This window comes from Mytilus edulis, chromosome 1, assembly GCF_963676685.1.
Source record: "Mytilus edulis chromosome 1, xbMytEdul2.2, whole genome shotgun sequence".
Lineage (NCBI taxonomy): Eukaryota > Metazoa > Mollusca > Bivalvia > Mytilida > Mytilidae > Mytilus > Mytilus edulis.
Genome location: NC_092344.1, coordinates 42,775,365 through 42,802,261, shown reverse-complemented (window position 1 = coordinate 42,802,261; position 26,897 = coordinate 42,775,365). Strand labels below are relative to the sequence as shown.

The window sequence follows — 26,897 nt, the reverse complement described above, 5'->3', positions numbered from 1 at the left end:
GTTCAACATTTGATTTCAAAATAAAAATATTTTTTCAATGATGTTCCGATTTTTTTCAACATAAGATGTTATCGTTCAACATTAGTCAAGTTATTTCAACATACAACATTCGTTTTCAACATTCGACATTCATTGTGTTTTCATTTTTTTTCAAATCTTGTTTATTTTCTAAACTTTCGACATTCAACATTCGTTTTTTAACATTCAAAAAACTTTTTTTTAAGAACAAAATACAGCTCCTTTAGAATCTTTTGAAGATTTTCTTCCTATTCCTCATTTATTTTACTTTTAAATTTTCAAAGCCTTCCTTGGCAAAGAAAAGCCAGCTATACCTTTTTAAATTGTATTTGTCATCGAATCCACAATCACCAACCTTTCATTGGATACTATATTCTATAATTTTTTTTATTTGTAATACCACACAGAAATTCTAGTTAATTCTATTAATGTATATTAATATTTGGAATATGATAAAAACAATGCTTTACATCAAGAATGTTTCACAAAACGTTTTTTTGTATGGAAGATAAAACAAAAAATCCCAAAGTTCACTAGTTTCCTGAACTGGTGTATATGCCGAGTACAAGTTGTAATTTTGTACAGATTATAACATGTACAAAAAAATGTACATGTGATAATTTGTACAATGCAAAAATGCAAGTTATAACATGTACAAAAGCACCTCGTACATGTTATAACATGTACAAAATATTGCTTTAAATGGGTTTAACTTGTACACAATTTTGAAAATATGTTTCTATTATGCAAGTGGATGCCAAGTATATACTGTACAATGAAATCCTTGATATGACGAGGGGAAAATTCCTTGGCAAACAATTTCCTGTTTTCAAAGAAGAGGATATAAATTTTGATAAGAAGTGCTAAGCAGGCGAAAGATGCCGCTTAAACTACTGGCAAAGAAAGAACGGCCTTCTGAAGCAGAGTGAGATATTGACAGCTGGAACCCTAGACAAGATAATCAAAAGAAAAACATGGGATAACGAGTGCTATGTTGATACAGTCTGTTAAAAGTACCCTTTTAAAATTCTGGATTCTTATGAAAGGGTAAATTTCTGTCCAAATTGCAGAATATTTAATGTTTGTAGTTTGATTAATTTCAGTCACCTCGCTGTATAACATCATATATAATGATATTTGACTCATTCAATGAATTATTTAATTATGAAAAAAAGGTGCATAAGATTTGCATACTCATCAGTTATGATTAAGGTAAAAAATGTTGAACGAATATGTGACCCGCCGTGACATTTGTTGGCTTATGGAGGTAGAACGTCATTGTTAGAAAAATTATAAAGTTAACATGATAAATATCGAAATTCAATGAAATACGTATTTGTGAAGAAGAGATAAACACTTTCCTTGGCTTCTTTTTTGCTGACGCCGAACTATACATCATATATAAGTTTTGAAGAAGTTTATCGTTTGAAGTGAAAAATATTTGAATCTTCATTTTAAATTGATACAAAAAAAAAATCTGTTCTATAGATTTCCTTTCATAAATGAAATCTGAAATATATCCCTAACAAATGCACCATATCAATTGCATATAAGAGAATACCTACTTATAAACTGTTACGCGTCGCATACTAAGTAAATACTAAGTATAGAGACATGCATAATAAATCTAAATTAAAAAAAGGAATTCTTAAAGCTTACTTTGACAAATTTTAAACTAACTTCATTTCAACAAGTTTAAATTACATGTTCTAAAATAGAGCTAACAAAAAAAAAATGCTCTGCTTTATAAATTTTCGTTCATAAATGGAGTCTGAAATATATACATAATAAATGCACCGTATCAAATGCATATATGAGAACACCTACTTATAAACTGTTACGCGTCGCATACTATGTTTAGAGACATGCACGATAAATCTAAATTAAAAGACGAATTTATTAAAAAAAAGGAATTCTTAAAGCTTACTTTGACAAATTTTAAACTAACTTCATTTCAACAAGTTTAAATTACATGTTCTAAAATAGAGCTAAGAATTGTTTGTATTGTTGTAAATCTAAGTCTGAAATTTTATTAAAATACGCTATTGAACATTACTAAGAGCCAATAAATACAATAATTTTGTATTTTATAAATTAGTGCCTTCAATAAATACAAGCCGTCATAGAACAGTCTCATATTCATACAGATATTCGAAATGATTCGTTTCATTGCTATTACAACAAATATGTCATAATAACATGACAGAGAGTTTGTTTCGGAATATTCTAGATAAATATACAAAAAGTAAATTTTAGACAATGTACCCTCCTAAGCCTGGAAGTGGCTAGTCACATATATAGTTAATGGCGTTTTTCTCACAATGACATTCTACCTTCATAAGCCTGGATATGTCGTGGCTGGTCACATATATAGATTCAATAATTCCAAAGCTATTTATACTTAAGCTTGATCCCCTGAAAACCGTTTTTTCTCTCTGGTTTTATATAGAGTATACATAGGAGGCCTTGCTTTCAGTTTTGCATGTTACAAAAAGAGGGGGAGGTGTATCATTCCATTGTTCTTAACAAATTCAGTGAAACCAATTATCTACTTTGTGGCCGTTTAGGAAATGTATGCTATTATTGAGAAGAGTCACACTGTTGTAGGCCATGGTGGACTGAATTAAACATACAATAACTTGAAAACGCGCTATGCCAACTTGAAGCAATAAAAGTATTTCTGAAACTCTGTGCTCTTAAGAAAAACACCATTGCAGAGGATATTTTGTTATAATAATTGAGGTTAATGGCATGTGGCGTAAAAATAGAAACATATTTTTATTTTCAAATTTTGTACAAGTTAAAACCATTTTCAAGCAATACTTTGTACATCGTATAATATTTACAAGGTAAAAAAAAATGTACTTTTGTACATGTTATAACTTGTATTTTTACATTGTACAAATCAGAACATGTATTTATTCAGGCAAAAACTTAGACTAAGCTTATCTTTTTGGATTGAATTTAAGATTAATGCCTGATTTTCCTTATTGCCACCAAGAAATACACAAAATCTATTTAAAAAAAGTTGTATATTTTTCAGTAAAATTGTTAGTTTGTGTCCCATATATATGTAAGAGTTGTTTTTCTAATTTTTTTTAAACTAAAACGTAGTTTAATGTAATTAATACATCGAAAATTAATTAAGTATATGACCCGAGATATGACCTTATAAATATATATATTTTATACCAACTGATGCACAATTTTATAAAATTTATGACATGATCCTTTGGCTAATGCATGAATATTATATAATTGGTCACAGCATGTTCTCATATTACTGTTACTTAAAAAAAACCAAATTATTCTAATTTTCGTTAATTAAATATTAAACGGGTTCTATTAAACAAAAGAATGTTTACGTTAAAACATATCAATTACAATTTAGTTACTTTGACAATCACATAGGTGTCTGTTTGTCCTAATTAGTATTAATTAAATTAGTGTAGGTGAAACAATACGGATAATTAGGTTTCTCCGATAATGTCTCTGCAATTACCCAAACCGGAAACAGAAATTGCGCATGCGGAATTATTTGTTGTCAAGTTTGAACATCAACTAAAAATATGTGATAATTGTAATTTCCAGATCCCTTATACCTCCCCGCGAACGTAATAGGTAACTGTATTTAAATATTTTTAATATACCACCATATAAAATATTTTAGAATAAGCAGCCAATTGTACTCAGGACGATAATGTTGGTTTTGGTTGAACTAAATGCATGTGTCTAAACTTGCCAGACGAAATTGCGGCATAAATAAAATTCTTCAGAAATCTCCTTCTGTGCAACATCATCAACCAGGTTTATATTAATATATTGAAGATACATTTAAAACGATCTTTTTGAAGGTATTCGTGGTAAACATATGGTTCTTCCTATAACTTGAACACACAAACTGACACGCTGGCAAGGCTGGTTAGATTTAGCCTTCTGTTTTAGGGGGGCATGCTTTTAAAGTGTTTTGTCTTTGCAGGCAATTTGTCAATAAACAAAGTGTCAATGTTGCGACTCTTTATGTCAGAGTATAACATGCAAGAAATATAGTGTATTAAATCTAAAGCTGGATATGTTGATTGAAATTTTGTATTCTGTGGAAACGATGGAAAGATGATGATGATTTGAATGAACTCAATTAACATTTTGTCAGTTTTTATTGCTTTGAAAGTATATGAATGGAAAAAAGTAATTATGTGAAATTGGATTTTTAATTACTTTTACAGCATCACAATGGCCACAACTAACAGCTTTCTTCAGAGTCCTGACAAGTTTTCGGGGAGCTATCCAGGACTTGCTCAGCAGTTACCACAGATTGCAACAGAAACAGAGCTGCAAAAAATGTTGGCTGATGAAAGGATGCGAAGTCAGATGCATAGAACTCATTATGAACAACTAAAAACAGAACATCATAAGTAATACTTGTTCATATTAAGATAACTCATAGTCAATGAAAATGAACTACAAATGTTAATATTTACCCTTGTTTCTGAAACACTTGAAAAAAATCTTACAATATAAACTGGCATGTACTTTTCATAAAGAAATAAGAAATGGATTGCTGACTAACGTTCTGACTCAGACAAAGCTATCAATCAATCAATACTGGCTTCTATACTATTAAACAAGAAGACCTCATTTTGTGTGTCGCTTCTCTTCCTTCTGCAATACATTAATAATCATGCCTCTGTGTCCTATAGCCTATAGGTCCCATGCATAGTGGCATTTGTCATCTATTCTTATGATTATTCAGTTTGGGTTATGTTGGGAGAAAAACAAAAAAAAGGAGTCCCGATATTGTTCCGTCATCAGACTGGCTTTTATGTCATAGACAAGACATCAGGTTTTAATCTTTAAAACATCATTTTCATAATTACATATATATATACTATGATTATACTCCTATATATAGTAGTGATCGCCGTTGAGTAGAAACTTGAGATTGATAGTTAATAGAAAATACACTTTATTTATGATATGTGTATGTTCATAGTATGCACCTTATCGCTATTTGTGTGCCATTACTGGACATCACACAGGTAAAATTTTGATGCAGCAATGGAAAAGTGATTGTTGTATGACGTCAATAGTTCAAGCGGGACAAATTCTTGGGGCAGCCGGGAATAGCGAGGTATATACACATGATACAGAAACGTGAAAATCATGGAATTTAACAGAAAACAAAAAAAATAACGGACGTTGGAAAAAAAGGAGAGGGCTTAAAATGGTTGTCCTGTCACCAAGTACCTATGTCTTTTGATACATACCTTTTCTGAAAACTTTTACAAAAATTCATCCTACGACAGTTAACATACTTTCAACCAAGCTCTAAATATGATTTTGCGGGTTTGTTCTAGTGAACTTTGATATGAGTAAAAGGCACCACTCTTTTAGATTGATTAAATAATATTTTATTGTTTTTAAATCTGAATCATGAAAATAATATTTCTTCTTTTAAAGACTTCAGGATGAATATGGGAAACTTGAGGAAGAAATTAAACATACTATCGAAGAAAGCAGGATTGTACAAGAAAAATACAAATCTATGTATGAACAAGGCAAAAAAGAGGTGGCTGAATTACATGGTGAATTTGAAGAGGCCAAGAGCAAAGTATGTTTATTTTTCGAGAGGAGTATTGTTTGTTTCATTTTCAAAATTTAAACAGCAGTACAGAAACTTAACTTATGTCCTTGTGTAATTTAAAATTTCATAGATCTACAAGTCTAATCTTTCAGTTAACCTGTAGATTGTAATTGTGGTGATTGACAATACAGGGCAGTATTTTAGTTTTAAAATTGCATTGTAAATAATTTTTATTTACACACAAAATCAAACTATTTATCACAAGATAAAACTCTATGTTAACTGTATTCGTTTGTTACAGGTTGTGACTCCACAGAGATTAGAGATCATTCGCATGCAAGTAATTGAAGAAGTGGAAAAAACCTACAAAGAACGTTACATGAAACAGGAAGAGGAAATAGAAGAATTACGAACAGGATGCAATAAATATAAATATGAACTGTCTTTTCTGAAATCAGAGTATGAGCATGAAAGGATAGAATGTCAGAGGATTTTAGAAGAATGTAGACTAAAACATGAAGCTGAGGTATATTTTTACCAATTAAAATACACATACATATATGCATTGATAGTCTATAAGGGCCTGGAGCTGTTAAATTTGTTTACCACTGCATTTGTGTTTTGGTACTGTTAAATCCTAATATACTTGAAAGTAATCATTGAAAAGAAGTAAATAGAAATATTATATTTTTGAAAGAAAAAAATAGAAAAAAGCCACTTCATTTACGTTCCTTCTGTCATAACAAACATATAATTTGCTGTTTGAGAATCTAATACAGTCTGTGTAATATTTTTATTAGTGTACACTACAACCTTGTTATTGGTTAAAAACGGCCAGTACGATAGGAAGTCACAGAATGATCTAACGTTACTCTTAACCTACTTACAAATGGTATAAGAATTTAGCTATCTTGATTATTTAGAATATTTCAGACTTGTGCATTTTGATTCATATTTGTGGACTAGGTTCAAGATATAATCTATTTACCATTGTATGCTCTCTATAAATGATAATTGAATTATTTTTCAGGTGTCAAATTTAAGAAAAGAAAGAGAAGCAACAGTTTCAAAAATAAAGAAAGAAACTATTGATGACTCCGAGCGTGTTAGAATTGTACAGAGAGAAAATGCACAGCTTTATATGAAATTAAAAACTTTAAATGGAGAGTTAGAGGAAATAAGAGCACATAGAGAGAAACAAGGATTTGAGACGGATAGCATTACTCGAGTTCAGCAAAAACAAATAACTGAACATGTAGCCACTGTTAAATCTCTTGAGGTATATAATGTTATTAAACTATTTAAAGAGTTTCTTTTGTTTAAAATGTATTTAATTTAATTGTTAGTATTTACAAATCAGGAGGAATTAAATCTAGATAAGTGTCAATGAATCAGCCACTCATAAGGATATTCTGTTGTTAATATTTGAAAAATGAATGTGTGGGTTTATGGTATGGTTTCTGATAATGCATGTATATAGAGAATTATAAGTTGTTTCAGAATTCAACACAATCTGAATAGAAGTTGAATTACAAACAAATTTGAACTTTGCCAAATATATTATTCATAAAGGCTTCAGACGTACATGAAGAACAATCATCTTATTATACATGTATTGCAAGGTTTGATCTGTAAAGAAGAGTTCTTTTAAAATTGAATTAACCTTGATTAGCTAGATTACAGACTGAAAAATGATACCCATCGGCTTGACGTCTGTTTTTTATAGTCTCCCTACAACCATATCATGATATTAGGACATTATGCTTTAATTCATTGACATTTTATATCTATTTCCTTGACACTATGCATCAAGTTATAATTAATTCATCTTTCAGGCTGAGAGGGAGTCATTGAAGAAACAAGTTGAACAATTACAAAGAGACTTGGCACTAACAGGTGACACACATAACAAATTGACAGGAAGAATTCATGAACTTGAAAAAGACAATGTCATTTTAAAAAATAAAGTGGATGAGGCTATCCATAAAAATAAGGTGGAACTTACAAATCAAAAGATGGAGGGGTTGAAACAGAGAGGTGAACTTGAAAGAGATCGAGACAGATTAGCAAATATCATTGAAGGTATGTATTACAGTTATGATCATAATTCTTGTATAAGTAGATATTAAATTCTGCAATTTCTTTTGAATTATTCCATTAAAATGAATGTGAGAGTGTCAATATCAAATTTTATTTTTGTATAAAAACTGGGTGTTGCTTATAAATTCAGTTTACTCTTAATGTGTTTAACTCAGTTGTCTCCAAATTTTGGATAAGTTGAAATTTTCTAGTGATCCTGAACTTTGTTCCATATAAATATAAGTATTTGGCCGTTTTGATGAGTTGAAATTGAAAGAGTTGAAATTTCATTGACTCCAACCAAATTTACAGTCCCAAGTTTAACAAAAGCTTAACAAAAGTATGTAATGAATTTTTGAAGTCTTTTAACTCATTATACAAACAGAAAATCTAAATAGATATATTTTTCTTTGTGGCTTTATAATATCAACTGTCAAGTTTTTTAGTTAATAATTTTTGGCAATTTTTTATATTCCTCAGATCTGCAGACTAAGATAGAAATTTACAAACACACTGCAGACCAACAATCAAGATCTTTACAAGACAAAGAAAGAGATGCAGTAAGGAGAGTACAGGCATCAAGAGAGGAAGAATTTGTCAAATATGCAAAATTGGAAAGTGAAAAGTAAGAAAACATCATCTAACAACAGCAAAATGAGATTTTTTGTTTTGTTTATGTCTCCTTATTGTCTCTGTGATCTTGTAATAACATGCTCATCTTGAATGTTGGTGGTCATGGAAATGACACACAAAAAATTAAACCAAGAGAAATGACTAGTTTGCTCCCTGTCAAAATAATGTGACTGGGTAAAGTGAGAAATCAACCAGGGGACCACCATACAAAATCTGACTCAGTGTGTTGGTCTAGTACAAAACAGGGTTCCTATTCATTTACATGTTACATGAAAGAACTCACAGACATCATAGCAAGCTTTAAAAGCATTAAAACATAAGTTATTTCTTAAAAGAAACCACAATCGAATCAGAAAAGGGTTATGATTTGACTGCACATATAGATTTTAACATTTAACCTCTGAGCGCAAGATGAATTTTATTATGGCTCTTTATGCATTCAAACGGGCACCAACATAAAGGTCAAATTGTTAATCACTGCTGATATGATACAACATGATATCCTAATAATGTTTACCTACTAATTTCTTTTTCACAATTTATTTATTTAGATTAGCCTTAGAGGCCAAATTACAAGAAAATGATAGGAGGAAAATAGATGAAGAAGCACATAGACATGCAGAAAGAGAGAAAATGGAGGATAGGATAAGTGCTGCTAACGATGCTAAGAATGTCGCTGAGAGAGAAGTTTTAGTATTAAAGTTAGTATATATAGATTGACACAAGACAATACATTTATAAATGTGACCATTTTCTTGAAAACACCTCAATTTTTATTCAAAGTTTTAAACTGAACAATATTTTAAGGGAGAAAAGGGGAGGGTAGCATTTTACATCTAGATCTATACTTTTATATGTCAATGAGATAGTAATTTTACAACACAAAATAATTGTATTTATAAAACTTCTAGATCTGAAAAAATACCTTGCATTAACTACACTAAAAGTATGACATCTAGTTTGTTATTAAATTATTTAATCCCTGGTGTGTAATGATTTGTTAAGTAAAGTTACTCCATGTGAAACTTTTAGATAGTACGGTTAAAAACAACACCTCAGAATATACTCAAAAAAGAAAAGGACTATAAAAGTGTCTGCTATTGGGAAATCAAATGTAAAAAAATACAATGCTAAATCCTCTTAGAAAAATTATTAAAATAATTTAAAGGATTAAGACTAGCAGCTGCATACATTTAATCTAGGAATGATATCAGATACAGTAAAAACTGATTTTGAAGAATTCTTATTGAAATATCAATTGTTTTAACCAAAGAAATATACAAACAAGATTGTGCCTCCTGGAATATAATCAAAAATGACCTGTGTTTACAATGACTTCACATATTTCATATTCCTATATTTTATTTATCACAGGACTAAAGTTAGTCATCAGCAATCTTTGAATGATCAGTTGGAAAGAGAAAGAAGTGAAAATTCAGATTTAAAAAATAAAATTAATAAGTTAGAGACTGAACTCAGCTCATACCTGAACAATGAACATGATATGACTGATGATAATATCAGACTTAGAAATCAAGTAGAATTATTAAAAGAGGAAACTAAGATGGCTAAAGATCAACTTAGAAAATTACAAGACAATCATGACTTAATTTTGTCGCAGCAACGATCATCTTATACAGACGAGAGGACAGAGCTTGATAACAGAGTACGAGAACTTCACGATAAATTATCCGAAGTACAGAAAAAGTATCAAAAAGCTCTGACACTTTACAAAAAGGTATTTCATTGACTGTTTAAATGTTTCTCTTAATTTTTGGCATATTTTATTTGTGATTTTTTTGGTAAAGACGTTGCTGATATTGTTATGTTGAAAACTCTTGGCAAACATGCATGTTCTTTCTGTTTGCATCTATTAAATTTACTTATTAACAAAATTTAAAAAAAAGAATTTTTATGTTTCAGTTTCAGATAAATAGGAAGGTAATTCCTAAAACAAAACATTAAATTTTTCTCCTCACAGGGATATCAAAATCTTTCACCTTTCCCTTTAATTATGCATTTAGATCGTGTCTGAGTATGACAGCTGTATATACATGTGTAAAGTATTACTTTTTATTGCATAGCAATATAATATTTCCCACAGAAAGTAACCAAAAGTTAGCAGCGTGCAATAAATTCCAATATTGCAATAGTGCAATAAATCTTCAAAATTCATGACGTCATCAACAACAAAATCTTAGTTTAAACCAATTTTAACTTTCAAATACAATATTGCTGTACAATAAAAAGGTTATTGCATGAATATTGGTGAATATTGTCCCTCGTAAAACATGTATTGCACTCCCAAGCTCATGCAATATAAAATTCTACTCGGGACAATATTCCCCAATATTCATGCAATAACCCTATAATATTTGATTGATAATGGTATGGTTTATTAGGGACGACATCAAAAGTTCAATGAAGGATAAAAAACTTAATTCACATAGTTTTTTCACTGACCCCCACACCCCCCTCTTAACTTAATTTGGGAAAAATTGGTTGACCAATAGGGATATATGTAAAGTCGATTTTAGATTAACAAAACTTGCAGCAATGTTGACCCCCCACCCCCAAACTATTTGATTTAAGTTTTTTATCCTACATCGATCTTTTGATGTCGTCCCTTAGTTTGTATATATTTATTTATTATACATTTGACAGTGTTGTTTTTTTCTCATATATGCAATTGAAATTAATTACTATAATAACATGTAAACTTTTTGTTTCAGTTACGCAGTAAAAGTCATCGTGTAGTAGAAAATTTAAAAGATAAACTGCAACTGACAGAAGCTAAATATGAGCAGTTGGATCTGGAAAAGAAAGCCTTAGAGTAAGAATCGTAGTAACAAATAAAGTTCTTTATTCTTAAGATTTCCTAATGAATTCTGTCTTCTATTGTTCCAAGGTCTTTTACTCCAAAATAAAATTTCCAGGTATTGGTGTCAATTGAAAAGTATTATAAACAAGAAATAAGAGAAAAACTTTCTTATTTCATAATGTTTGTTTACATTTTCAACAAGAAACACTTTTTTTCCTCTGAATTTCCTTGGCAAGAGAAGTGGTGTGGACAATGTACCAATTTTATATGGCTGATTATTTCATGTATGGTATTACCATTGTGTGGTAATATTTTGGGTTCCAAAAGACAATAGAAGCTGTATGGGGAAATGAAAAGTCACTTGATGTTTTTTCCTCATTGAAATGCCAATTACTTCTGTTTTCATTTACATTTTACGTTTCTTTGTTCTTCAGAAAATGTGTGCCTCAAGAGAATTACAACAAATTAAAAAAGCAATGGAAAGATTTACACAGGCGCCATGCAGAGTACAGGAAATGTCTGATAGGTGGCGGGACTGTTTCAAATATTCCTATTGGGGACATGATGTTTACCTCCTTCAATGTTACACATGATGCAACCTTCTTACCAAATTATAGTTATTCTGAAGAGGTGAGAGAGTTGTTAAGGATTTGTCTACCCACTTAATCAACTTGTTTACATTCATCAATATGTATTCTGAAAGGTCTAGGTGTTTTTTTATTAAAGTATATAAAAGATGTTGATTTTCAAGTCCCCTCATGTTTCATGCAGATTTTTCTTTATTCTAAAAGTATCACGAGTTATCTCCCTTAAAGCAGGATTCACTCCCACTCCATACCTTTGTTATTTTATTGAAGAATCCTGATTGTCTAGCATTTAAAAGGGATAAAACGAATAAATACTTTAAATGGGTGCTGATTTACTGAACATTTACACTTATCAAAAACAATTTGATCATTGAAAAGTAAAATTATATACACTTAATTCAAAAATCATATATATACTTTTACAGTTTAAAAAGTAGATAGTATAGCATCTCTTTTTCAAGGTAGGATAGCTGCTTAACATATATTTAAATGTTCTTTCTTTTCCTGGGAATTTTTCTTGGACTTTTTATGAATGGACGAAAACAGTAGTATTTCAACTTTTTTGTTAATACAAAACCATATGTACGCTGATGAATTGATTTGGATTGAAAATAGTGCACAAGATTTTTATTCTGGTTAAAAGGCTTAAAAATTACTTAAGACAAAAGAGATGTAGTTATTACCCTATATATCATTTCTGTTTATTGATTTGTACCAGTATTTTTATTATCATTAGTTTTGGGTAGAGAATAGATTTTTAAAAACAAATGGGTATTAGAGTTTAAAATTGAGATATGTACTACCTGTAAATGGTTTTTGTTTTTAAACAAACTTTTTATTTACATTTTTTTTTTGGGGGGGGGGTGGTGATAATGTTGAAATATTATCTTTTGATTATTACACAATCATCCATCCATCCATCAATTAATACATGTATTCATTCATCATTTTATTCAAGTTAGAAAATACTGTAGCTTTCAAGAAAATGTAAACCTGTCCAAGAGGAAACTCAGTCTGTTTATAATAGCATGTTGTTACCACTGAATTTTTTATCACCTGGTTATTTTTTTCACTAAATATCCTGCTTTTATTATCTATATATAGAAAAGCATTGCTTTGTCATATTATATAAGATATGACAACTCAAGCAAAGAGCTTATTAAATGTTATAATTAAAATGTAGATCTAATTAGTAATTATCAAACAGTATACACATGGTAATTCTTTAAACCAATTGAAGTTGAGCAATGTGATTGATTGAAGATAATAATTTGATTTAAAAACCTAATACCTATTTAATATACAAAGAGATTTTTCAAGAGAATAAGCAACATCAGTCACAAGAATTCACTGTTAAAAACTCATGAAAATTTACTTTTAACTGAATCACCTTGTCTGTACTGTATTAAAAATACTTTGGGAAAGCTTATTGGAAAAAACACATAAAATAACAGAAGCCAATTTTGTCTTTCTTGCTCTTTATTATCATGGCGTGATGATAATGACAATACATTCATCTAAAAAAATTCCAGAAAGGTATATATTTGCATGTATGGAACAGTTTAACAATATTAATGGGATGATTTGCTATACTAAGTTTCTGTCATTCTAGTCAGTGTCAGCCTATTTCCTTAAAAGGTAATGAAATTTACATTTTATGGTCATTAAACAACCTTTAGTTAAATGTAAGTTTCATTATCTTAACATGACATTTTGAAATTAAGTATTCCTGTTATTTCTAATGAGGGTTGGTGGCTTATCTTTCTAAGGGCACTTCAATAGTTATAAAACAGCTATTTCAATCCTTCTTTTGCTTTGCTATTACCCTTCTGAATACTTCTAGATGACTTTCACAGCGGTAACATTATATTATAGAAATAAATTTGCAAGTATTGTTTAATTGATAAACTGTAATTCTGACAGAACTTCAGTCACACAAATGTTTTTATTAAGTTATGTTCTGTTCAAAGGTCATGCATGGCACTGACACTTCTAAAAATGAAACCATGTTTTCTTCACTTGTTTAAAAATTGTTCTTTGATTGTCTTCATTTTCATTTAAAGCATATTAATTTGATAAACAGCTGAGATATATACATGCATACTGTGTTTTCTTATGATAATTTTTTTCCATAATCTTAAGGATTCTTGCATGAAAAAAATGCAACTGTATACCCAGCTTCCATTCATTCATCAGACATTCCACAGGTTGAGCAAAGAAAAAAATCACAAAACTATAAACATGAATACAAAAAATTATATTTAATTCTGTGAAGGGACCTTATATTACAAAAGATATAGCTAAGTGTTTCAATTTTGCACCTTCGATCGACAAGTAATAAATAAACATTTGCTTATTTCTTTTTCAGGAGCGAAAACACCAAGATGATTTGAGAATTCTAAAACAAAGATTAGAAATGGTGGAGAATAATCAACAGCATCAAATTGAAGAACTGCAGGAGATTGCTCATAGTACTTTTAAAGGATCTTTACCTGGTTTAGACGATCATGATGGGACATTAGAAAATAGCAAAGAGAAAAATGACATTGATAAATCTAGCTGATACATGTCTAATTATTGATTCGTAATTTCGATAGAATGATGGAAAAGTACCATGCTTATAGACAGTTGTACTAATTACATTTTAAAAAAGACTCACCAATTTTTATATTAAGCTGGGCAGGGGTAGATTTTCTTCAAAATAGCTGATAGTCAATAATGTACTGAGCTTGTATTTTTCAACAGGCTATTTTTGGAGTTTTTATTTCAAGAATGCAAATAAAAATTATGTAATGTCATCATGAATATGCTATGACTTTCAGTAAAAGCTACTTGGGTTTGTGGGCTAAATTGCGAAAGTATAGTGTTTTGTTAAAAAACTGGATTAGTACTATGGTTGTATTTTTTTACAAGTAATGAACTTGATGGTTTGATAGCAATTAAAAAAGTTTATAAAGCATGACGATTTATTTCATGATGTTTCGAAGCATACTTAGTAACTGTGTCAATACTTTTCCATCATACTACACCTTGGTATTCACCTGTGATATTTTTGATATTTTACTACTTTAGGTTGTATGTTATACTCAACATAGTGACATTTACCTGTGTACTTATTTTACCTCATTGCTAATTTCTTACATTTTTTGTTGTCACACATATACAATCATATACATGTACATGTACACAAGTTTTATCTTGTTATTGTTGTTTTAATGTGATTTTCAGTTACTGTTTGTCTTCATCAGGGTTGTCCGTGTTTAAATTACTAGATTAATTGTTAACTCATCCCCGTCCATACTTTGCATGAAATATATATGTTATATTAGTTACATGAAATTGATTTTTAGCATACAACAATCTTGATTAAATTACATCTGTGGGTTAAATAGAAACTGCCTCTAAATTATTGGGTATTTTTACTGTGATGGCTCTCATATTATTTTCAAGAAAACAGAAAATAATGTTTATTTTAAGATAGAAGTATCACTCACTTTCTCTGTTGTACTCTTACCAATATTCTTGTACTCATAAAATTATTCCTGTTGTAGTAAAAATATTTTTGTATAGTTTCATCATATTTCATTATATTTTCAAATCTTTAATCCACATTGTGTGCTCAGTTGTGCTATTCCTTAAAATAATTCTATGTCCATTCTAAGTCAGCATTTTTAAATTGTATATGCTTTTTTATTATTTGTATATATTAACTTATTAAATTATATATTTGTATATAAAATATCAAATAAATATCTAATATAAATATTAGATGGTGTTTTTCCCTCTTTTGCCATATTTTGAGTTGAGGTATAAAAAGTAGATCAGTTTCTGCTGTTTTTGGCTGCATCTGCTTCAACAGAATGTTTAAGATTGTGATTATGTCATTTAAGGAAACAACAAATGGTTTGTGACCGTTAATAAGTGGTATGCAATTGTTTTAACATTGGCAAATTCCATTTCCTTGGAGAGTATCTGTCCTCTGTTAATAGTTTGGTTTAATATCAGTTTTAGAGGATTCATTTACTATTATGATGATATTACAATGGTAATGGGTGTGTTGTATTAGTATCCATAGAGATTATTTAATACTGAACCCTTAGTCTTGATTCATTGACCAAATTCGTGGTTAAGCAACTGCTTTAAAAAAGCCTAGTTTTAATTTTTTTGCTTAGGGGCCTCCGGACGCCTCCGGGTGTGGGAGTTTCTCGCTGCATTGATGACCTATTGGTGGCCTTTGGCTGTTGTCTGCTCTATGGTCGGGTTGTTGTCTCTTTGACACATTCCAAATTTCCATTCTCAAAGTCAATTTTAGTTAATTGTATACTAAATGTGTCAGTAAATATATTTAGTGCTGTTCTTCATCTCAAGGTGACAGTAAGAGATGTCTTCAACATGGAGCAAAAAGTTTCTTCAAGTTTAAGATGGCACCTAGAAATGCTTCAAGCAGAATTCTTTACCAGATATGGATCACAAAATATCAGACAGTTCATACTGATGAAGACTATTTGTTATTTGAAATATCTTGCTAATTGTTTTTTTATTGCATAATAATTAAGTGTTCTGATGACAAGAAACACAGTTATATACACTATGGTTCAAACAGTAAAGAGTTCATCTTGGTTAAGTGAAGCAACCTTGGACAACTTTGGGACCATGTAACTTACCTCCTTTGTAGAGAATGAATATGGAAAAACCAATGATTGAAAAATTCTTGTGTAATTGCCAGTGTTTGTATCTCAATAAGAAAATCATTTGTTGCCCCTGATTCTTATCTTTCTTTTAGATTAAATTTATACCTAGATTTTCATTGCTCCTACTCTAATATATAATAACAGAAGTTCATCTGATTTCTGATTATGTTGAACAATACAAAATGAATGGACTACATACTACATAGGGAATGATGTACAGTCAAACCTGATTAAACCGGACCCTAAATAAACCGGTTTCTTGTCCATTCTGGCTGAAAATGAAAGTCCCAATTGTAGTTTCATTATTTTTCATGGGATACCAACTTGTGGAATTCAAAATAGGCCACTATCAATGAAGCACACATTTTTGTGGAGCCTGCAATTTTTGTTGCAAGCTTGACATAGGGATAGTGATCCGGATGCGGCGGCAGTGGTGTTAGCTTAAAAGCTTTATATTTTAGAAGGTGGAAGACCTGGATGCTTCATACTTTGTATATAGATGCCTCATGTTACAAACTTTCCATCAGTCACATGTCCAATGTCCTTGACCTCATTTTCATGGTTCAGTGACTACTTGAAAAAAAGTTAAGATTTTTTTGTAATGTTAAATTCTCTCTTATTATAAGTAATAGGATAGCTATAATTGGTATGTGCATACCTTGCAAGGTCCTCATGCCCATCACAGTTTTCCCTTGATCTCGACCTCATTTCATGGATCAGTGAACAAGGTTAAGTTTTGGTGGTCAAGTCATTCATTCATTCATGTCTTCATTTCTTCATAATTGAGATACAATGAATACGTACAATTAACTAAATATCAGACAACAAAAAGAATATATGAAATAGGACAGTTTTTTATATATACAGACAAATATATACACTTTAGTCTCAGCATTAAGGCCTTATGTAATCTCGAATGATGGTATATCATGTATTGCCTAACCTGACACAACGTCCATATGTTGCTACGCAAGTCCATATCTCAGATACTATAAGCAACAGGACTAGTATATTCGGTGTATGGAAGGACTGTAAGGTGTACATGTCCAACTGGCAGGTGTCCTCTGACCTTGACCTCATTTTCATGGTTCAGTGTTTATAGTTAAGTTTTTGTGTTGTGGTCTGTTTTTCTTATACTATATACAAAAGGTCTACTATATTTGGTGTATGGAATGATGGTAAGGTGTACATGTCTAGCTGACAGTTGTCATCTGACCTTGACCTCATTTTCATGGTTCAGTGGTCAAAGTTAAGTTTTTGAGTTTTGGTCTATTTTTCTAATACTAGTACTATATGCAATAGGTCAACTTTATTTGGTGTATGGAAATATTTTATGATCTATATGTCAATCGTGCAGGTTTTAATTGACCTTGACCTCATTTTCACGGTTCATCGTTAAGTGTTAAGTATTTGTGTTTTGGTCTGTTTTTCTTAATTTTTAAGCAATAGGTCAACTATATTTGTTGTATGGAAGAATTGTTATCTGTACATGTCTGCCTGGCATGGTTCATCTGACCTTGACCTCATTTTCATGGTTCATTGATCAATGTTTAGTTTTCTTGGTTAATGTTGAGTTTATGTGACAGTTGTAATAAAGCTTTATATCTAGGACTATCAACATAATCTCAATGATAAGTGAAAAAGGCGAGACATTTCAACAGGTGCACTCTTGTTTGTATGCATAATGGCAAAACTTACGAAACCCTTAAAAACTGATACACACACAAAATAAAGAATCCACAGTGGTTCAACCAGATTTAACCTCAAACCAAAATCAAGGAATGTTATCATTTGACTTTAAATAGGTCATATTTATTTGTACTTTGATTTCTCTAAATGATTGACATATATATCTATACCCAACAAAACGATCCTAGGATATAGTTTTTGACCCCTCAGTCTGCCAGTCAGTATGTCAGTCAGTCCATCAGTCGATCCTTCAGTCAATCTGTCAATCCTGATCTTGACAACTCCTCTGAAACCACACAATAGTGTTTCTTGAAACTTTTTAGATAATAAGAACATACAATGAAGATGTTCATATCAAAAGGAAATTATGATTTTATTTTCTTTCAAGGAGTTATGCCCCTTTAATCTTAAAAATTGGCTGAAATATACTACTGCAACAGTTTGTCATCGCAACTCCTTTCAAACAACACAACAGATTTCCCTGAAACTTTGAAGATAATGATGACATACAGGAAATTATAATTTTATTTTTCATACTGTGTTTTTGATAGATGTATTTCTATTTGTATCCATCTGGATACGTTAAGACTTTTACATCTGATTTTTATAGTTTGTTCTTATGTTGTACTGTTACACAACTGTCCCAAATTAGGGGAGGGTTGGACGCCAGCTAACATGTTTAACCCAGTCAACATTAGGCCTTTAGTTTTCTCATTTGAATTGTTTTACATTTGTCATTTATAGCTGACTATGTGGTATAGGCCTTGATCATTGTTGAAGGCAGTACAGTGACCTATACTTGTTTATTTCTGTGTCATTTTGTCTTTTATGAAGAAGTGTCTCCTTAGTAATCATACCACATCTTTTTTATATGAATTTATTTTCCTGTCTAGTAAATTTTTTATGACTCTTTAATCAATGATTAAATGCCATGTACCACAATAATCATATAAAACTTTTATCTAATAATTTATTATTGCACACTCCCAACAAATCATGATATTTTGGACAAATATTGTTACAGGTATCCATGGTAACACAATCACAAATATCAAAAATTATCAATGAGATCACTACCTATGTCACATGGTTAAATCAAAAACTGTCATCATCAATCATTTTTGAGATTACTATCCTCACCACACTGATGTTTCTCAACATCATTTGGTTCAAGACTATCATCACTATCATGATCATCATGTTTATCATGATTAGCATCATTGCAAACATGATCACCTTTTAGGCTATCATTATCATAATCAGTTTGTAAACTATCATTAAATACTTTGTCCTTTCTGAGACTAACATTAGGATCATGATGATGATTATCTTTGAGACTATCATTTTCACTGTCATCATGATTAAGACTATCATTATCATCATTATCATGATCTAGACTATCCTCACTTTTGTCTTCTTCATCAAACGAATCATCATCATAGATAAGTTCATCACCATCATCATCTCCAAAAGTCTGTACATTTAAACCAATCTTTTGTGACTGAGCCACTGCTTGTGCTGCTAACATGGCAGTGAATGACAGATTAGCTCCTGATAATCTTTCTAACCTATCTTCCACACCATCCTGTCTCCCAAGAACAGGAAGTGCTATGAATTGTGGGCCAGTTATAGTTTCTGTACTATTGTTCATCTCATCTTCTGGAGGACAATAAACATATTTCTGTTTTTTAGGTCTAATAATACTTTCAGAATTTTGATTCTTTTCATACTGACTTTGACTGTCAACAGTATTTATTGAATTAAATGTATTAACAGTGATTTCAGAGTTCAAATGTTCTTCATTATTACTACCAGGTGTGACTGATTTTTCAGCATTTGTTTTGTCACAATCCTGGACAGGAAATGTATTTTCTTCCTCTTCTAATTTTTCTTTTTGATTTAAATCCTTGTATTGATTATCTGGTTTGGTTTCCTGTAAAGCATGTTCAACTTTATCAGTTTCTACATTATTGTGACTTTCGGTTCCTTTTGACTTTTGAAGAGCAGCCTGTTCTCGCTTGGCAGTATCCTGAGCTCTGAAGGATATCACAGATTTTAATTCTGTCAAAACTCTTAATGCTTCTTCTTTTTCTCTCTTCTTCTTTGCCTACAAATATAAAACAATAAAGCTTATGGTGGTAACTAACACGTTGACTAAAACTGATTTCGGCTGATTTATTTTCATAAAATTTCTACAAAATTTTTACTTTGATCCTTTGATAAATTATCAAAATTTCAAAAAAATTAAACCAGACACATAATAGGAAACCAGGTGCTCCGTCGGGCGCAGCTTTATACGGGGCAAATTTGGTCACAATATTCAAGCTTGATTCTGTCTGAATTTGGATAGTGATCAAATTTTTGACATAATATAGGTTTTTGTCACAAAATTAATGTGGTCAAAGATCTAACAAATCTATTGCACAATACTGTGCAATTAAAGATTTCTTCTTGAAACTTCTTTGAAAAAAGGAAGCCCTTCAAAAAATGGTAAACAAAAAATCCCCCCCCCTCCAACTTTTTGAACCCCCCTTGGAGCAATAACCCTTAAACTCAATCCCATGCTTTCCATTGCAGTTTTGAAACTTGTAGTACAATTTCAGAGAGATCAATACACTTAAACACAAGTTATTGTCATGATTGTTTGGAAACTAGAAACATGCTTCTTTTTGGCCCTTTTTTGGCCTCTAATTCCTACATATTTTGGGCAACTAACCCAAAACTTAATCTCAGCCTTCCCTTTGTTATATGGTACATTGTGGTACAATTTCATAGAGATCCATAAAATTACACATAAGTTATTGTCTTGAAACTAGAAAAAAGCTTGTTTTGACCCCTTTTTGGCCCTGAATTCCTAAACGTTGGCTCCATAACCCCTAAAATGAATCCAAACCTTCTACTTGTGGTTTTAAACATTGTGTTATGATTTCAGAGCAATTGAAATACTTCTACACAAGTTATTATCCTGAAACTAGAAAAATGCTTGTTTTAGGCCCCTTTTGGGCCCCTAATTTCTAATCGGTTGGAACCATCATCCCCAAAATCAATCCCAACCTTCCTTTTGTGGTATTGAACCTTCTGATAAAATTTCATGAAGATCTATTCACTTAAACTAAAGTTATTATCCGGAAACCAATGTGTCTTCGGACGACGATGCAGATGATGCAGACGACGACATCATACCATAATACGATCCCAAAAATTTTTTGGGGTCGTATAAAAATTGGTTGGATATATAGCAGTTTGACAAACACTCATTTTGACAATTGAGAAGCTTCATATTTTCTTTACTGTAGAACGTGATTAAAACGTTCAGTTGATTTTACACAGAGTTATCTCCCTGTAGTGTTATGTACCACCTTAAATATTTCAAATAAAAAGAACTCTTTAGGTTCTGGAGGTATACAAGTGTGATAACTTTAATATCTCCTATCTAGTAAAAACATTTATACTTGATGGATATTACTAATATATCATCAGGTGGGTTCAGAATAATATCTGATGTATTTTAAAAGCTAGAAGAGTGTTTAATTTGGTCATTTTTCATACTGATTAATAAGATAAACATTTTAATGAAAATCAATTTTCATAGTAGAATTTTAAATAAAGATTAAAATGAACACAACCAGTTTTAATTTCTTTTACTCATGCATTTTTTAAGTTTATTTTGAGGTTATGCAGTTATTAACTATCTTAAAGTGGTAGACCTTGGTTCAGGGAGATAACTCTTTAAATCAGTTAAGCGTTTGTAAAAGTTAAGTTCATCAATGTATTTTAAGCATTTACCTGAAACATATTGAAAATAATCTATGTAACCTAGAAGCTTAGAATATATTCTTAAAAATGGTTGACACAAACGTACTGATGATTTCAAGAGTTATTTCCCTTAACCTAGGTCTACCTCCTTAAAGGGATAATTCGCGATTTTTCACTTATCATCTTATTATGTTCATAATACCATAAAAAACATATTCACCAAGTTTTATTTTGATATGAAATCTAATAAAGAAGAAAATTGGGAATTATTAATTTTATTTCTTGAAGCTTCCTGACTTATGTGACGTAGTTTAAGTCTTTGATGCATGCCGGGAGTGACAATATCTCATTTAAGTCTTGTTCGTTAACAATCTAATTACACGATTTAAAGCGCATCGACGACTTTTGGTGTAGCTATTAACCAACGAAAAATAAGTGATAGCCATGCAACTTTTAAAATTAGATCGTGTGGATATTTTAAAACGAATTTTAATAATAAAATTAATTCATACATAGAACATTTTTATGATTTGTTTTGTACAAATACTTTAAACAAACATATGAAATTGACATGATCAATAGTGTATTAAAAATACATGTTTGTATTCTGACGTTTTTGCTTCATTACAGCAAACATTTTCACTTGCTTGTACGGTGGAAATAAAATGTGTATTGTTTTGTGACACCTAAAGAATGTTGAATGCGTAGGTTAACTCAAGGTAATTAAAAGATTAGCATTATGTAATTCTAATCCTTTGATCCTCATTCAGTGAAATCTAGGCGTCACGGTTCACTGGCATTCAGGTGTGAACAACATAATTGTAAACGGGACTCCGACAAAATTTCAGACACATGAATGTAAAAAAAAAAATTAAAATTAATTAACGGGAATAATAAGATCGCACAATAACTGGATAGCTGTTGTATATTTTTATATTTTGCATAAGATCACTTTTTAATGAATTATGACTTTTGATTACTTTAGTAACGATAAAACACTGAATTATTTTAATTGAAGAATTTATAAATAAAAATAGCCTTCTAAACACAAGTTTATGAACTAAAAATTGTACTATTTCAAATAAGGATCGGCAGCCTTAAATATTTCAAACAGATCATTAACAATTGCAATTATATATTTTAGTCCATCCAAAGTGATCTTTAATTACCTATTTAGAAATTAATGTGCTCATCAAAATATTTTAAATCTGACAACACATGAAGACTTCAGATATTTAAAAAGAAAAATGTTTAAAAAAATTTACAGGAAATTAAAGGATCTAATTGGAATGGAATCGACAAATTACGAACAGATATGCTTTTCAAGTGTGAAAAACATCAACAAAATTTATACATAATCGGGAATATGTCCTTCTTAAAATACTCTTCGTCTCACACCGTAACTATATATAATACTTTAGCTATTTGACCAACGATGTATAAAAAAAGACAACGAATTTAATGTCATCCTTCCCTATTTTTTAATGTAATTTTCTTTTAACCAGAAATGTTATTCATAAACAAGCGTATATGTTTAGTAATGACTATATATTATATCACTTTCGGACACGCAAGATAGAGATGTATATTATACACCTAATAGTTCAAAATGGAAAGTTATAAGTTATCGGCCGTGTACACTTATCAATACACTAAGAAGTGAAACGATGCATGAATTTGCAAACTCAACAGGAAATCGCTTGAATACCTGGACGTGTCACCTCACACCCCTACAATACCTTTGGGAGTAATACCTTTAGCCATGCGAGTGATCAGTGGAGCGAAGATCCTAATTTATTTGAATAAAGTTTATTACATAAAAGAATTATGAACTAATTAGATTGCCGAAAACAATTCAAGTTTCACGGAAGACTTATTTATGATTTGAAATTTTGACCTTTTCACTAATTCCTATATTATCAGTCTTAAAATAACAGATCATGGTTATTAAAAAAAAAAAGAAAATTTTCCGTATCAAGTTAACTAGTCGGATAAAACAACCGTATGATTGACGAGATATCGACACGCAATTACGACTACATTGGGTTACTGTAGTTCTGGTCCTTAGACATATCGCGACTGCAAATCGGACAAGGTGACAAAATGGCCGACCGGAGAGAATTGATACACTAAATTTAAAATCGATGGTGATCTCTTATCTAGCAGAATAAAACTTTAATACCTATGAATTTGAGCATTTTTATACAGAATAAACATAGTATCAATTTTTGCTTTTTTTGCGAAGTTTCCCTTTAACTTATGTTTATTACAGTGTATAAGTCTTTTGATTGATGAAGTTTTGAATAAAAATGATAAAGTTTATACCTTCTCTTCTGGACTAAGGAATTCATCCCAAGTATTCTCTATCATATCTTCCTCATCCTCATTATTGTATGCTTCAAACACCTGTAATACATTAGATTTTTATATTTATATATGAGAACTTTATAAAACTGATTAAGTATCTGAGGCAGTGCATTTTATACAACTCATGGAAAATATAACAAAAAATTGCAAAATGTGTCAATTTTTTCTTAACCTGTAGCTTGAAAAATAGCTGGGTGACCTGTAACATTTTCAATTCTAAAATTTAGTTCTGTTACCACATACATGTACAACTTAAATTACACAAGGTTTAAAGATAAGACACTTAATTAAAGTAGCCCCTAAACATGAGATGTTCCTTTTAAAATCTTCATCATTTCCTAAAATTATGCTCCTATCAATTCAAAGCATCTATAAATATATTATTAACACATTTTTTTAGTATTGTAACAGGACACACCTTGTGAACACAACTCCTCTGAATATTTTACAGAAACTCTCATAACAGATAGAATTGTTTGCCATCTGAGTTATTGACCATATTGTACCACTATTCTGATTCAACCATTTTTTTCAGGAGTTATGCACCTTTTAACATTTAAAAAAATTGTGACAATAACATCTATGTGTGAAGTTAACCTTATTTAACCCTTTACTCCATAATGACCCCTTTTGACGCCTGTGTAGTGCCTCAGTTGAAACATCTTGCCTAATGACAAATCTGTATCAGACTTGATAAAATTTGTATCTAATATAAAATGGATATTTATGAGAATATCTGACTGGAATTTCATTGATGAAACATTTGTTTTTTAGCAATGCATTGATACTTTAAACCTGATAATTTTTTTTTTTGAAAAAATCCTATGCGAATCAAGTACGTAAAAAAAAAATCCATAGAGGAAAGGGTTAAATGCCATCTTTTAATTTGACCAATTTTCCAGAGTTATGGGACCTTAACCATATTTTGACCATCGTACCACAATGACACATATGGTGACACACAATATAGCAACTCTTCTAAGACTGTTTTACAAAAAGCTCTCACACTAATTAGTTATGTTTGCCATCTTGTGCAGTTGACCACTATACCATCATTTTGATACGACAATTTTTTAGAGTGATATGAATGTAACCATATTTTGACTATTGTATCCCAATAACATGTATTGTAACACACAAACAATATAATATCTCATTTACAGCACACTGGGGATGTAATGCCTTACAGCATAGACATCTTGTTGACAGTTTATTTACAAGTCATTTCCAATACCTCATCTTCTATAACAGGATCCTCAAGTCCACACTGTTTAAGAGGTTTTGGTTCTAATGGCTTCAGTGTTTCAGTCTTTACACTGTCTTTCTGAACTGAAAATAGTAAATAAATTCTTTATTGCGCTAGATCACTTTATAATTAATCTTATCTAGAAAAAAAATAAAAAATAAGTAAAAGCAATAAAAAATAAATAATGGCATAAAAATTGGTTAACACTTTAAATTTATGGTTTATGGCATGAAAGACTTAATATCTTTCAATTACTTTCTGTTGCAAATTTCAATTACGGTAACAGTATTGAAAAGAAAGTTATACATAAAATAAATAAGAAATAGGACAGTAATATAATGACATATGTTACATTGACTTACATGATATTATTCAGTCAAGCATGTTTCTATTATCATTTATACAAAATGCTAGATTACATAGATGACATAAAACCGCATGTTTTCAATATCTATTATATGTCTCTGAATTATTTTTAGAAAAAAATAACAAATAGATATTTTTTCATCAATTATAAAACGTCATCTGTTTCCAAACCCAGATGGCGAAGGAAAATATTAGAGCAAACCTAAGCCATTATCACACACAAAAAAGATCACAAGACTCAAATTGATTGTAAGTTAAAATAGGTTCAATTTGGGAACAGTATAAGTCAATATATATATTCCTGGTTCAATCAGTAATATTTCAGTAAATAAAATTGATAATGCATTTTTTTTCTTGATTTTCAGTTAAAGTTCAACAAAGTTGTATAAAAGAAAAGGAAACTGATATGCTAAGTCTGCATAATCATTCAAAGATTTGTTAATGTGAAAAATGTTAACATTCTGTGCTCTCAAAATATTTAAATAAGCTGTTTTTGATAAAACATATAAAAATAAGGAGATGTGGTTTGATTGCCAATAAGACAACTATCCACCAAAGTTCAAATGAAGTGGATGTAAGCAATTATAGGCAACCATACGACCTTTAACACTGAGAAAAACACATACTGTATAGTCGGCTATAAAAGGTCCGACATGAAAAATATGAAACAATTCAATTATGAAAACTGAAGGCCTAAACTATAACAAAACAATTTACGAAAAACAAATATGACAGACATGAACCAACAACAACAAATGAACTGTAGGCTCCTGACTTTGAACAGGGTCATGAATAATGTGGTGGGGTTATACACATAAAATAAGAACAAACTATAAAACTCAGTTGAATAGGGCATTACTCATAAGAAGAAAAACATCTCACAAAAACAAAGACCAGTTGTAGCATGGTATTTATATACCCCTAACAACAAAAAAGACACAAAGTACAGATTTGAGACTACTTGCATCTAAGACTTAAAAATATGCTGTTTTTGACAAATAGGTATGTCACCTTTGTATGAAAATTTGATGGCATTAAAAGCCATAGTTAAAATTTAAAT

At 30.5% G+C, this 26,897-nt stretch overlaps 2 protein-coding genes across 4 annotated transcripts in view; one reads left to right on the top strand and one right to left on the bottom strand.

Moving 5' to 3' along the window:
* The first annotated feature begins 3,522 nt into the window (after positions 1-3,522).
* On the top strand, positions 3,523-15,490 carry LOC139482864 (centrosomal protein of 83 kDa-like). 3 transcript variants are annotated; one of them, XM_071266906.1, is made up of 13 exons: positions 3,523-3,639; positions 4,245-4,433; positions 5,479-5,629; positions 5,904-6,128; positions 6,633-6,881; positions 7,438-7,684; positions 8,162-8,306; positions 8,866-9,015; positions 9,689-10,052; positions 11,047-11,147; positions 11,570-11,765; positions 12,148-12,183; positions 14,091-15,490. In XM_071266906.1, the coding sequence occupies exons 2-12, from the start codon at positions 4,252-4,254 to the stop codon at positions 12,157-12,159; spliced, it is 2,022 nt and encodes a 673-aa protein (XP_071123007.1). In that variant the 5' UTR covers positions 3,523-3,639; positions 4,245-4,251; the 3' UTR covers positions 12,160-12,183; positions 14,091-15,490. The 3 variants fall into 3 exon arrangements, with proteins under 3 accessions (XP_071123007.1, XP_071123001.1, XP_071123014.1); XM_071266900.1 differs by lacking the exon at positions 12,148-12,183; XM_071266913.1 differs by lacking the exons at positions 11,570-11,765; positions 12,148-12,183 and having other exon boundaries at positions 14,091-14,250.
* A 3,568-nt stretch (positions 15,491-19,058) lies between these two features.
* The window catches only part of LOC139482853 (vezatin-like), a 33,407-nt gene continuing 25,568 nt past the window's right edge, over positions 19,059-26,897 (bottom strand). The window contains exons 11-13 of the mRNA XM_071266896.1: positions 25,460-25,554; positions 24,184-24,264; positions 19,059-20,209 (exon numbers count right to left, since the gene is read on the bottom strand). Coding sequence (XP_071122997.1) covers positions 19,214-20,209; positions 24,184-24,264; positions 25,460-25,554 — 1,172 coding nt within the window. The 3' untranslated portion in view covers positions 19,059-19,213. The remainder of the gene's footprint in view (positions 20,210-24,183; positions 24,265-25,459; positions 25,555-26,897) is intronic.

What these genes read in the sequence shown, in the direction of transcription:
- LOC139482864 (XM_071266900.1), top strand. Translation starts at nt 4,252, where the DNA reads ATGGCCACAACTAACAGCTTTCTTCAGAGTCCTGACAAGTTTTCGGGG. An exon ending in CCACTGTTAAATCTCTTGAG is followed by an intron (nt 6,882 to 7,437) that starts GTATATAATGTT and finishes TTCATCTTTCAG; the next exon opens with GCTGAGAGGGAGTCATTGAA. An exon ending in GCAAAATTGGAAAGTGAAAA is followed by an intron (nt 8,307 to 8,865) that starts GTAAGAAAACAT and finishes TTATTTATTTAG; the next exon opens with ATTAGCCTTAGAGGCCAAAT.